Source organism: Cervus canadensis, chromosome 19, assembly GCF_019320065.1.
Source record: "Cervus canadensis isolate Bull #8, Minnesota chromosome 19, ASM1932006v1, whole genome shotgun sequence".
Lineage (NCBI taxonomy): Eukaryota > Metazoa > Chordata > Mammalia > Artiodactyla > Cervidae > Cervus > Cervus canadensis.
Window position 1 is genome coordinate 38,363,757 of NC_057404.1, and position 14,754 is coordinate 38,378,510.

The window sequence follows — 14,754 nt, forward strand, 5'->3', positions numbered from 1 at the left end:
AGTATTATCTGCTGTAGTGTAGACACTCAGATGATGTGTTTGTTGAGTGAGCTGTGTTGAGAAACTGAAACCATGAGTCAGAGTGAGCTGGGAACTGTAACTTCCTGAAGAGTGAATCAGTGGCGGAAACAGGAGAACTTGGCTTCTCTTCATCAGCGCCGTCCAGTGGAATTATACATGGGGCACATAGGTAACACCAAGGACTTCTCTGGTAGCTGGGACGGGAAAGCGTCTGCCTTCAGTGTGGATGGAGGAGCCTGGTAGGTTACAGTCCAGGGGGTTGCAAAGAGTTGGACACAACTGAGCGACTTCATTTTCTTTTTCACATCCATGTAATACTAAAACTTCTAGTTGTCCTATTCAAAAGTAAGAAACAAATAGAGTTAATTTTATATTTTAAATCTATTACATTAAAAATATTAGCATTTCAACATTTAGTCAGTGTAAAACAATCATTGAGATATAGTGCATGCTTTTTTTGTCTTTGAAATCAGCATATGTTTTACATGTACATTCTGACTTGCCACTTTCCAAGTGTTTAGCCTCATGCACCCAGGTGCTGGCTGTATCAGCCAGTACACTTCTCGATTCTTTTATCCATTTTTATTTCTGTGATACTGCACTGACTATTTTGATAACCCCAAGGGCATATGACCAAATCTATATATGCAATAAATTGCATGTCATTTGGAGGGAAAGTTCATGAAATTAGAGATAAAAAGTCAAAATTGTTTTTTGCCCCTCAGCTTTTTATAATAATTTAGAAACTCCTGCTTTGGAATCTGTAGGTTGTTTATTTTGGCAACACCTAAGATAGTGGAAAGCGGCATGATTGCTGTTCACAAGGAAAGGTGTGCAGGGATGTAAACGTGAGGGTGAAGGTAGAACAAACCTAGGCAGAGCTGTTGAATAGAATCAGCCTGTTGAATAGACCCAGTGGACACGTTGGTCACCATCTGCAAGCTCAGCAATCTTATCGAGAAAGCCTGAAAGCCGATGCTCTCGCCACCTGGTGGTCAGGCAGACAAAGTGCAGCCAGCCGTTTACTGATGCTCTTAGCAGCTCTTGATTTTTATTCTGAAAGTTAACTTGTTCTCCATTTTTGAGATTGTCTAAAAAGACCTGTACCTCTTTCAAATGTTTGGCCTATTTGGGGAGATGGCAAGTCTGGACACTAACAGTTGAGTTTCTCATGATGATCCTGAAGAATATGTATTGGCAAACTTGGACAAAGTAGGAGGGAGAAATGGGAATTTTGTTTCCAGTAAAAAAAGGAATAATCCTGCCAGCATTAAAAAAAAGTAGGTTAGTGTGCAGGGTTTTTTTTTTCCCTTCCCAAGATAAGACCATTTTTTACAAAACTTTAAAAAATGGTACAGTTGTTTCCGTGGGCTGTGCCCCTACCTCCACCCCCACATCCACACCCACTCCTGTCCCAACCAGGAGATTTGCAGCTTCTGGCATAGTCTGAAATATCTTGTTCTCCTTTATACTGTCATACTTGGATAAGTGTGGAACTTTGTTGGTTACATTGCTTTTCTAATCCTGCTATAACATAAATGGAGGTACTTCCGCTTTCATAGAAGTACTAGCCACATCTGAAATCCAGTCTAGGGCATCTCTGTATTTTCCTAGAGAAAACATAAGCAAAATGAAGTATGCCTAGGACAATATCTGCCACAGAGTAGGTGGTTTTCAGAGCACCCCTGTTTGCTGAATGATCTACTTTAAGAAAGGGGAGTCAGGAGAGGAGAAATTCGTTAATATAAGAATCCCTCATGGGAATGTAAGTTGTGTACTTTTTCCAGGGAAGTGTTTAACAATATGCTGTAGGTTTTTTGCTGTGTTCTGAGATTTTTTTTTTCTTTAATTTCAGAAAATAAAGCAGTTGGAGTGATGAAGGCTGGCCATGTATTTACAATTGAGCCAATGATTTGTGAAGGTGAGGAAAAATGGATGCTGTAACAGTCTATAATTGAATTTTTATTTATGTTTGGTTACTCATGATCAGATTAGTAGGCTGCTCGGTATTGCTTTGTTTCCACTCCCTGTCCCCTCTTGAACTTGATTCAGTATCATGTAGAGAACTGAAAATTGTAACTGTTGGCAAAAAAGCAGTACTTTCTCCATGGTGATTCGTCTGCTGTTAGTAGATGCTGAAGTACTTGAATCCTGGTCCCTTTTCATAAAGCTTCTGTCAAAGGGTGTATTGTAATAATTGGTTGCCTCCATCAATCAAAGCAGTGTGGAAATTGCTGCATGTCTTGGTGTGGGTGAGAAGGAGGGGCGAAAAGGAAATTAGAGCCATTTTTTTTTTTTTTTTGAGGCAGACACAGTTATTTAATTCTCCACAACTTATGAGGTAGGTGCTGTCCCCATTATCCATGAGAACAAACTGATTTTTGAAGAGGTTAAGTGTTTAATAACTTGCCCAGAGTCACTTAGCTAGTTATGTAGCAGAATTTGTGGGACTCTATAAAGTCATGCATGCGCTGTTCTGCCTCTTCGGGGTCTGGACTTTGGTCAGCAGGTGCCGTCATCACACAGCTGCTGTGGAGAAAGCCCAGCCCAGACATGCTTCGCCCTGGCAGTTTTATGTCCCTGCTGTTGTCGGCCGCTGTGGCAGGCGCATGACAGCCATGATCGGGGTCTTGACTCGAGCCCTCACTGAGGCTGTCGGAGTAATAACCGGGGCCTCCTTCACCAGCTGCCTGTTGGGATTAGGGGATGCAGAGTGAGGCGGCAGTCGTTGAGCTCTTGCGTCCTGTCCCCTGTGTTAATGGGGTCCCCTCAGGATCCTTCCAGTCTTTTTTATAACCTAGTCTTCAGAGTGGTACCTCATGACTTCTACCAGATTTTCTTCCTTAGAAGTGAGTCACTAAACCCAGTCCACACTGAAGGGAAGCATTGGAGGTTGTTTTAGAGGCTGCCATCTTAACCTGATCCTTTGTTCCCTTTTCTGTAAAATGGAAGTTAAAACCTTTATCTTTGATCTGAATGCCCAGGGCTGTGGTAAGAATTAAGTGAGATGATTTGTATTAACACAAAGTACCTTTAAATTAGGGCTCTACAAATGTAAGATACTGTTTTTGTCACTCCCCAGAAGAACGGTGACCGTGTTTAAGCAACTGTAAGATAAGTAAGTGTGATGGCAGAGAAAGGCAAGGACAAGGAGGGGAAAGTGTATTTTGGTTATGTACCTGTTTTCATGAACAGGCACTTGACTTCCCTGGTGGCTCGGGCGATAAAGCGTCTGCCTACAATTCAGGAGACCCAGGTTCAATTCCTGGGTCAGGAGGATTTCCTGGAGAAGGAAATGGCAACCCACTCCAGTATTCTTGCCTGGAAAATCCCGTGGACGGAGGAACCTGGTAGGCTACAGTCCATGGGGTTGCAAAGGTTGGACATGACTGAGCGACTTCACTTCTTTACTTCAGAGTGGTGTTTCCTGGAGTAAGCAAGTAACACTGTGTTGAGCTGGTTCAGATAATCATCAAATTATACCAGATCTACTTCAGTGTAACTAAGCTAGGCTAAATCCCAGCTCCATAGTGGGAAGTGTCTAATTCAAAGAGGAATTTCCTCAGAATAGTAGTCAAATATATTTGACTTGACATTAGTAAAGAATCTGCTTCAGTAGATAACAGTAAAATTAAAGAAGTATTAATGTCTTCAATCCATTTGTGGAAAGATCATTAATTACATTGAAAACTATCTATTCATTCATCGTTAGATGGTTGACAAAGCATGAGTTAACTTTCTTTAACTGCCTCATATTTTCTTCTTAAACTGGGATTTAATGTTGCAGAAGTAGGTTACCTCACTACTTTATACTCTGGGATTTGTCTGAGGCAGTAAGATCTAATATTTGGTAAAGAGTATTCAAAATAAAGAATATTATTATTTTTTAACACCTAATTTGGAGACAGGAACATCTCTCTACGCTAGTTTAGTAGTGTCTGGAATTGTAGAACCTTGTAATTCCACTGCTGTCTTCCCTGCCCTACATCTCACGCCCATTTTCTCTTTTTCTCATTTTTCTTCATTGTCTCCCAGCTTCTTTCACTGTCATTTCCTTTCTAACCCATTCTGCCTCATCATAATTTTTAAATTCTCTTGCCAAGAAACTCCTGTTTCTTTCTCTTTGCCCTCTTTCTGGTTACAGGGGTGTGGCCTACAATATAATCTATTCTCACCATTTATGTGCCTGCCATTTAAAAGTTACAAGGAATTAAATGTTATAATAAAAGTATAAAAAGTTACCTTATTTCCTTCACAATATACGCTGGCTATGGTTTAGTCAGATGCCAAAGTTATATCAGGAGAGAGCTAAATTCTTTAATGTAGTCCTGGGATGAGTGGTAATCCGTATGTTTACAAAAAGGAAACTGAGTGCCTTTATTTTGGAAACAGCGTCTTCATTCAGTAGTTGCGAAGGATACAAAACGTGAAGTTGTCAAATTTAGACATTATTATTGCTTCATTGAACTGAAGACCAAAATGAAGTTGGAAAGGCTTTAGCTTAAACAGATGATGTGCGCAGGAATCTTAATAATGAGTTGTAAAATTAGTTTTCTGAGCTACCCAGGGATAGAGGAGCACCGGCAAGTACACTTCCCTAGAGTGTACTTAGAAAACGGACTGAGTGGTAGAATTAAGAGATGGTGTTTGTTCGTTTCAGGTGGATGGCAGGATGAAACCTGGCCGGATGGCTGGACGGCGGTGACGAGAGATGGGAAGCGATCAGCCCAGTTCGAGCACACTCTGCTGGTCACGGACACGGGCTGTGAGATCCTGACCCGGCGGCTTGATAGCGCGCAGCCTCACTTCATGTCCCAGTTTTAATTTCCCCCGAGACGGCACATCTCACTTATACTTTCTGGCCGTACTCCACATTTTATTGAGAGTACAGAATGGAAGAGGAAATTTTTTTATTACTTGTTTTGTTTTGACTATCGATAAGGAAGGACTACAACATCTGACGTGTCCTCAAGAACTTGTCTTGGGTCTGAAAAGGCCAAGAAGAATAAAGGAAGCATTTCTCAACTCCCCCCACCGTCCCTGCCCCGCCCACAAATCTCTGCACCCCTGTTTTTCTTCCTTGCCCTTTGAGCACTTTTACTTAAACCTGCTTCTAGTTGCTTCTGTCACTGCCACCGCTGGGCCAGCACCGCCAGCTGCTTTCCAGGTGAGTGCTGGAGAGGAGAATCCTTGAGACTTCTGCAACATACGTTGCTCCCAATTTTTTTTTTTTTAATATTATGTATGTGTGGAAGTATATACGTATATATTTTAAATTCCGTGTATGTAATTACTAAATACTATGTGACTTGGGGTTTGTGCTCATTCTGCCCTGATGGGGTTCTGTGCTGTCATAAACGGACCCATCGTTTGCAGTGATTTAATTCCCAGCTGGAAATTGGCTTCCCTCCTTCCCCTGCTAATTCTTTACGCTTATAATTGTGCATAAGAAAGCACTCGGTCAGTGAGACCCTCCAGTGTGGGCTCTGTGTGAGTGAATGTATGTAGCAAAATCCACTTTGGACAAACGTTATCAGGTTTTTAAAAGTCAAGTTTATGGCAGAAACAGCTGTGCTCCAAGCGGAAGCTGGCTGTTGCAGAGAATGACGTTTTTGTAATATGTTGCTATTTCAGACCTCTGTTTGGTCATTATGGGAGGAAAAACGCTCCCTTCCCCTCTCTGTCCTACTTCAAGGGCATACCTTGCAAAGATACTCAGAGAAGGCTGGAGGTTGCAATGTGGAAGTTGGGGAAGAGAGTTCTGAAGCCTCTCCAGCAGGGAGCAGAGTCTGGAAGTGCTGACGTCTGGTACAGCTGGTGGTGGGGTGGAAGGACATCTCTGGAGGTTGGACAGTTCCCTTGGAGTAGGGATGCGCTGTCCTGGGTGTGCTGAAATCACACTTCTCCTTTACACAGTTGGGAACCTCATTAGACATGACCTTCGTTGCCCAGCCTCTGTGCTTCTTTCAGTAGTTCAGTCCCAGGTGGGAGAGTATCCAGTGAAGACAGATCAAAGTCATTGTCACTGGAGAATACTTGATTCCCGGGTATCTGGAAACTGTATGCGAAGGTAATTTGATTCCACTGACATGTCACACTTGTAAGAGACATCTTTCCCAGAGTGCCTCGGACCTTTATTGCTTTAAAGGAATTACGATAATGTTTTCATTACTTTTTATTATTTTAATGATTTAGTAATGTGGCTGAATCTGGTATAGACTTTTGGGGGTATGTGTGTGAAATTTTTTATCAAACTGTAATATTTGTGAATGGAATGCCTTGCAATATAAATGTTAATATAATGTGTAAAGGGAGATTAAAAAGTTTGAATGATTATTCTGCCACATGGTTGTTAACTTTGCCGCATTTTGTTTGGGATTTTAGAAAGAAGTGGTGGGAAATGGGGTGGCTGAGTTCACCATCTAAAATAAACACTTGACTATTTGAGTAAAAATACTTTTTAATGTTGAATGACTGTATAAAAATTCCACTCCTGTGTTTAGTTCAGCAGTCTACTAGTAGTATTTGAGATGTAACCATGTTTCTGAGAGTCATTTAAGACAAAGATTGCCACACAGGTAGGGCAGCATTTTCTGTACTGATCATAGAATTAGTGGTGTGGGCTTATTCAGTGTCTACTTTTAGAAAACAAGCTCAAGGAAAAAAATCTTGGTGGGATGGTTTTTTGTTGTTGTTAAAACACCACACTGGTGATGATGCTTTTCTCTGTTTGGGAGATGTAAAAACAGTATGGAGCTCTAGTCTAATTGTATGTGTCTAATTACAAATATTTATTAGGTTTAGATGAGAAAACACCTAGGGTAGTTTTATCATTCTGCCAACTTGTCAAAATGTCAGTGTGGTAACTTTTTATTTTTTGTATTAACTTTTAAAATATTTTTTTTTCCCCTGCCAGTCATTCAGCCCCCTTATAACTTAGAAGGGAAACATGTTTGCATTTCATCTTCCGTTTATGGCTTTTGGTGACAAAATGTGTAAAGGTGAATTAGAACCCACTCACCAGCACTTTTGTATCACTTGTCACCCTCACGTCTAAATTGCTAGGAAGATGTTTAGGAGTTTGCCATCTTAGCTGACTTCTGTTTGTCCTGTCATCGCTCTGGCTTTTCACTGAGTTTGATTAAATTCGAGAGACGGATGCTGCACTTTGCTGAAGCCCCCAAATTGTGTCTGTAAGCTATTTCTGCCCCCTTCCCCCGCCGCACGCTTTTTTAACTTCTAGCTTTTAATTTTGAAGGTTTTTCGAATTTACAGGAAGCTGATAGTGCAGTGAAACACCCATATGCCCTTTCCTGTGTTCAGCAGTTGTTACTGTGCCTCGTCTCGATGTAATCAGCATTTTTCTTTTGAGAGGAATGGCGTCGTACTTTATCTGCTGCTGTTGCAGCATCTCTTTTAAAACGTAAGGACGTTTCCTACACGGTCATTGTACAGTTGTCACACCCCAGGAACTAACTGAATGTTCAGAGTTGTCCGAGGTATAGTACACATTGACACCTGAGTCAGCTTTCTCCAAAGTGTTCTTTGTTTTAAATGCAGAGTGCAAACCCATGGCGTTCAGTTGTCATCTGTAGGTTTTTTTTTTTTTAAACTGTAGAACAACCCTTTTCCATCTTTTTTTGACCTCTTATGAAACTGACACTTGAGAAAGTAGGCTCCCCCCCACTCTGCCCACTTATTTTTGACTATCAGCGTTAGCTTATTGATTGTTTCCAAAAGTGTTGTCACTCCTCTGAATGTTCCATATTTGGCCAGTGGAAGCACCTTTAAGCTTATTTATGGGTCATTTTGCTCTATGCCTATCAGTCTTTGGGCGTGTTCTTGCTTTTTGCCATATGTTCTAAGTTTGTCATATACTTTTCCTGTCCCAGACTGGGAACTGGCTACTTCTCCAAGGAGCCCTGGTTTCTCTTCATGAGGAATGGTATTTGGAAATCAAGATCTGGGTTGCTGCTGGGGTGTTAATTGCTCCTTGGCCCTTTCAGGGAACAGAGCCAGGCAATGCATTTTTTATAAATTCATGTTGATGTATGGCAAAAACCATCACAATATTGTAAAGTAATTATCCTCCAATTAAAAAAATTAATTAAAAAATAAATCATGAATTCACTCTGTTACTTTGATTTCAAATTTAACACTAGTCTTCCTCACCCTTCCCTGCTTCATATTTGTATTTTCCTTCTCCCATGGTGAGAATTTTGGTTCTGAACAACACTAATATTTACTTATTTGCTTGACTCTACATGACATGTAAAATAATACCAGAATTACAACACCAAAATCACTACCAACAGTAAACCTAAGTGCAAAATTTGTGGTTGCTCCTATTCTTGGAACATATCTCACTAGGAGGGTACTGGTCTAAAAGTTACTTGAAGTAATTCATTTTGATTCTGCTGTATTCTAAATTTCATAAATCATGCATGTGCTGCTTGTTGCTAAGTTGTGTCTAACTCTTTTGCAACCCCATGGACTGCAGCTCGCCAGGCTCCTCAGGCTCCTCTGTCCATGGGCTTTCCCAGGCAAGATATTGGAGTGGGTAGCCATTTCCTTCTCCAGGGACTTTCCTCACCCAGGGATCGAACCTGCCATCTCCTGCTTGGCAGGTGTATTCTTTACCACTGCACCACCTGGGAAGCCCATAAGCCCATAAGCTATTTTTTAATAATAAATGCAGTGAATCTTGAGGGCAAAACATGCTATAGAGATGGTGGAGATATTTTAGTGGTCTCAGAGTTGGAAACACTGGAATTGATTGAGATAGTGTGATACTATGATTTTGTCTACATCTGATGGTGTGTGTTCTCTAGCTACCAGAGGAGCAAACTGTACCACTTGTAATGTGGATGTATAGCCCATTTTATAATAGGCTGGGGGAAAAACATATGGATATGGTTTAAGGATATGGTTTTACAATACAGGCTGCATTATGCTGATATTCTAGAAGTTATTAACATGTTTTGCTTTATTTAGAAAAATGAACATCTAAAGAAAGGCAGCACAGGCTCTATGCATTGAAATTCAGTGGCCCCACTTAGTCTCAACTCAGAAGGGTAGGCAGCCTTCTCCTTACCTCTTTTTCCTTTTGGTGCCAAGTATTTAAAAAAAAGGTTTGCATTTGGTTACCTTACAAAGGAGAGGCAGGAGTAAGGTGGCCTTGGCAACCTGCTTTTCATTCTGGGGACTTAAGTGAGCAACAGCAGAGCTGTCATACAGACAGCTCTGGTAATTCTGTGATTATATTAAAATATGTGTCAATATTGCCAAAGAATGTGACAAAAGTCAGTTTACGTGGAGCACTCAAGAAGGGCTTCCAGGAAAGATTTTCACTTACCACTTATGTTAAGAGTTCAAAGTATTTTAAATAATTTTTCTTGTGCATGTCCAGCCTTTTTACTGTTGCAGAGCTTTTATAACTGTTTCTAACTCCTGGGTGCTTGGCCCTTTTACTAGTACTCCAGCCTCCTCATTCCACTTCCAACAACAAACACATGGCCGTGTTTACTCCCACACACTTGTAGGCACATTTGCACTGTGGTGTCAGAAGATCCGGAGGAGGCAATGGCACCCCACTCCAGTACTCTTGCCTGGAAAATCCCATGGACGGAGGAGCCTGGTAGGCTGCAGTCCATGGGGTCATGAAGAGTCAGACACAACTGAGCGACTTCACTTTCGCTTTTCAGTTTCATGCATTGGGGAAGGAAATGGCAACCCACTCCATTGTTCTTGCCTGGAGAATCCCAGGGATGGGGGAGCCCGGTGGGCTGCCGTCTATGGGGTCACACAGAGTCGGACACGACTGAAACGACTTAGCAGCAGCAGTCAGAAGATCACAAGAGCAACAAGCAGGACACCAGGGCTGAGTTCTCTAATTTTTTTAAACTATTTGCATGGCTAGGAAAAAGTTCTGTCTCTAAGGAGGTATCCTATTTGTGCAATGACACAGAACTTAGCAACTGTTTCATTCTATATATAACCTGACTAAAATCAAATTCACTTTATTTCAGTACTTGGGTCAGAGGTCAACAGAAAACTTAGAGTAGAATTTTTTCAAACTTTACCAGTACATCTGAGCCCTGGGTGGTTCTGAGGAAACAAAATAGACAAGGATAAGAACTGTTAATATTAAGATGTAGATTTGGAAAAAAGAGCAACAGGTATTTGAAAGCAAATTTCCACTGTTTCATCTAGATCTGATTCTTGGTCATCAGGACTATTTCAGCCCCTGTCTGGAGTCGGGGTAGTTTGGTGGTGAATCAGAACTCCTTTCCTGAAGGGAGCATGTGCCTATTAGCTCCTCAGTGAATTCTGTTACGATGGCCGGCTTGATAAAAACCTGTGTGCTTTAAAAGCCCATTCCCTGCCCACCGCCCCCCCCAAAGTAAAAAGCCCATCCCAGCCGCTTTGTTCTTATAAAGTTCCACCAAAAGAAATCTGTATAATGGAGGACTTTGTATGTACTGGTTGACTGTGCCAGTTCACTTCATAAATTGTTTCTTTAAAGATATGATTTTCTTGTTATAGTTCTATGCACTTATTTGAGTAACTGTTTAAATATACTTAAATGTTTTCCAAATACGGCTTGTGGTGTATTTTTTCTAAAGGGTATTTGCTGACAAAGAATTGGACCTTGCATCTTAATTGAAACAAAATTGGTTGAGTAGGTCGTTTTTCCTGGGTCACACAGTATCTCTAAGGCCAAAGAACTGTCGGTTATTGGAAGGCTTTGATCATCAGCCTACTTGGGAAACTGGCAGCCAAGCAGAAGATGTTGTGAAGCATTCTGCACATGTCAAATATGCTCCCTTTTCCCCAGGTCAACAAAACATTTGAGAATCACCAGCTACATTTACTTTTGCTTTGAAATGAGAGAAATGGAAGTAGCATTATGTATAGCCATTTTTAAGTTGTACACATTAACTGGCTCCACTGTTAGAAAATTTGGATATAATGCACTTTGTCCCCTCACCTCAAAAACCTCTTCATTCCACACATTCTACTTTATATTAGTCCCCTGTGCACGTAATAAAGAACTTGTTCCAAGTCAGACATGCCTATATATTTTATGCCCTATTTTTTACAGTGAACATCACTAGGTGGGTTAAATAGAAAGCAAAATAGCCCAACATGCTGAAAATGGAAAAGCTGGCAAGATTTGAAAAATGCCAAGTATGTGAAAATTTTCAATGAGAAACAAAAAGCTGTTAAAGGTTGGTAGTATTGTAAAATTTTAGATCCTTAAAAATATTTTTCACTTTCATAAAATACACAGTGGAGATTAGCCATTTGTGTTACACTTATATACCATTTATTCAATAAAGCAGTTTAAACATAACTTCAAAAAATTCCCAGTAACACTTCTAAGGTGGCAGAATTCTGTCCTGGTGAACAGCCAGGACAGATCTGCTCACGTGCACAGTGAATGTTTTTTAGCCGTGTGTTGTCTATGTTCTTCCAAAAATTATTTGGTTCCACAATATACGTAACAGCCTAGGTGCCATCCAAGAGGATGCATTGAAAGGATCTTAAAAGAAATACTTTAAACCTATAGTCCCATGATCCAAGAATCTTCATGGTGATACTGGTTCCCTCAAAGAGGCAACTGTGCTTTCATTCAGGAAATGCTCACACCTGTTAAACTGAGTTAGCTGGCTCAAGACTACGTACACGTCACTGACAGAAATGAAAAGTAAGCTTCCTAATTGGCCAGCTGTTTTACTATCTTAAAATTGCTTTACCTTCTCATATTGGTGAACATAAAATGTCGCCATTCTCATTCATGTGTAACTCATGTATTACAGTGGAAGAATCTTTTAAAAGAATTAGTAGCACTTCTCCATTATTACCCTCATATGTTCTTTGTTACTGCAGTTGCTTAAGGCAGTAAAATATACTTTGTTCCTGGAAGGCTGAGCTAAAACAAACCAGATTAAAATATGTATCTTACAGCTGGGGTAGGAGCTAGTTTTAATTTCCTCTTCTTCCAGTTTACACAGGACAATAGATTGGAGCCCTTTGGGCCCCTACTGAGTCTCTAGCCCTCTAGGTAAAATGAGAGAAGCTAGATTATACTGCCTTGTCCTTCAAATGCACCAAAGATCCAAAAAGAAGCCCTGACCATAACTGCCATTTTCTATTTTCATTTTGGGAGCAATTAAGCCACATCAATCAGAAGAATTAAAACAAGAAAAAGCACACGCTTTCAATTCAACCAAAGATGTGTATATCGATGTCCTGATATGAAAACAGTCTTAAGATATGTTATAATGTGGGGAAAAAAAGGCACAGAACAGTGTTAATTAGTATTCATTTGTATAAATTTAAAGTATATGTATACATGTTATTTCATTCATAGAAACTTCTGGGATGATACATAAACTTACCGTGGTCACCAATTTGGGGGGAGAGAGGGAAATTTAACTTTTCTTTCTCATGTAATTTTCTCTACTATTTGAATGTTCTAACTCTTGTATGTGTTAATGGATTACTGGGATGTTAAGACTATGCACCATTTTTGTTTGCTTCTTTATTCTGCTCAGGGTAAAGAAGCCTAAATGCTACTTAACAACAGCACCAGGAAAACACTGATAGGTTTGACCATACTAAAATAAAAATTTAAAAATACATTGAAAACATGAAACTTACAAAGGATTGGCATCTACAATAAAGAAGTCTTAAAAATTACTCAGAAAAAATGAATTGATCCAATAGAAAAATGGGCAAAGGATGTAAAGAGATACCTTACAAAAAAGGAAATACAGGGGCTTTCACCTGAGATGGCCCACACCTTGTCTGGGGATGAGCTACTCTCTAGATAAACCCTTTTCTTATCTATCACTTTGTCTCTCAGTGTGTTCTTTTTGCAAAAAGACATCAAGCATCTGAACTTCACCTGAAACTCACAATGTTGTTAACCGGCTATACCACAATGCAAAATAAAAAAAAGTTTAATCAATTAAAAAAAGAAAAAAGAACCTGAGCTACATTAAGTCCTGAGACCTGTGGGTGTGTGATCTCAACTAAATGACTGAAGTCAAGTCCCAATCAGAGCTGCACGATTTCAGATATTTTTGCACAGCACAGGGAAATATAGCCATTGTCTTCTAATAACTTTTAATGGAATATAATCTAAGGTAGTCAGAGAAAGACAAATACCTTCTCATGCTTGATGTATTTATTTCCTTTCAACCCCCCCTTTCCTGGATTTTCCTTTATGTGCCTTCTACAGAAACAGATCCATCCTCTACCTGGGTTTCTTTGGCACCTACACTCTTTATTCCCAAGCCTGGCAGGCAAGGAACAAGCAGAGAATCTTCAGGTTAGAGGGGAGGGGAGAAGAATGTTGTCAACACACTTAGATTTCTTTTTTCACTTTGACACACATAATCTGTCTTTTCCGAGAGTTGATGAGTAAAGGTACTGAAACCATTTACTTCAGATTGGAACTCGAACTCAACCAAAACCCTGCTTGGGACTCGAACGGGACTTGAACCTACATGTCTGGGACTCAAACCCAGTAGAAACCTATGGTACCTGGTTTCAGGACCTAATAAAGCTCAGAAGAAGAAAAAAAAAAAAAAACAACAAATGACCAAAAGAATGAAAGACTTCAGTAATTAAGGGAAATGCAAATTAAAGTCATTTTATACACAGGTGATTTATAAAAATTTCCAACCACTTTGAAGAGCAATTTGACAATTTCTAGTAAGGTTTAAATGTTATCCTGTGATACACATCCTACGTGACTGACACTGAGCACGATGTACAAGGATGTTCCACCAGTGTTGTTAGCAATACAGAAACAATTTGGGGAACAACTATATGCCATCAGTTGGAGACAGATAAGTGATGGTCGTTCACATAGCTGAATACTACTGCACATACTAAATGAATGGGAGCATCATATACAGCAGAGATTAATCACACAGCAATGAGTGAAAAGGCTGCAGAGTCAGACAGCATCAGGTTTAAAGCTATGACAACACTGAAGACTGGGGAGTTTACAGATTGGTATAGTGAAAGGATGGCGACCCGGGTGACAGTGATCAACACCAGATTCTGGATGCTGACTGCACCACAGGAGAGGAAAGGCAGTGTGGTCTGGAGGAGTAAAAATGTTAAGATTTGACAAAATAAGTGCTTCGGTTTGGATATTCAGTATGTAAGTGTTTTCCATATACTTGAAATAAGTTCACAGAGTGATCAACAACAGAAAACTACCTACTTCAAAGTAGTTTCAGTGATGAATTCTAGTGCTCTGTATGGGCCAGATGCCATACTAGGAACTGGGAATCTAAGTTTGAACAATGCATGGTACCTGCCCTTAAGAAGATAACCTTCAACATCCCTGGTGGTCCAGTGGTTAAGAATCCACCTGCCAATGCAGGGGACACAGGTTCTATCCCTGGTCCAGGAAGATTCCACATGCCTTGGGGCAACTAAGCCCGTACACTCTATACAGCCTACGTGTTGCAAATCCTGAGCCCACGCACCCTTGAGCCTGTGCTCTGCAACAAGAGAAGCCACCACAATGAGAAGTCTGTGCACCACCACTAGAGAGAGCTGGTGCAGTAACTAAGACCCAGTGCAGCCAAAAAAAAAAAAAAGGTAATCTCACCGGAGCAGATTTTGGTTGACTGGAAAAATCTGTTCTTTAATAATGGGTCTGAGATCCTTAAAAGTTACAAGAAAGTTACCAGCGACTGTGAAGAC

At 40.4% G+C, this 14,754-nt stretch overlaps 1 protein-coding gene across 1 annotated transcript in view; it reads left to right on the top strand.

Moving 5' to 3' along the window:
• METAP1 (methionyl aminopeptidase 1) overlaps positions 1-9,020 on the top strand; it is a 51,890-nt gene extending 42,870 nt beyond the window's left edge. The window contains exons 10-11 of the mRNA XM_043438809.1: positions 1,877-1,942; positions 4,682-9,020. Of these exons, the coding sequence (XP_043294744.1) occupies positions 1,877-1,942; positions 4,682-4,845 (230 nt within the window). The 3' untranslated portion in view covers positions 4,846-9,020. The remainder of the gene's footprint in view (positions 1-1,876; positions 1,943-4,681) is intronic.
• Positions 9,021-14,754: the final 5,734 nt, after the last annotated feature.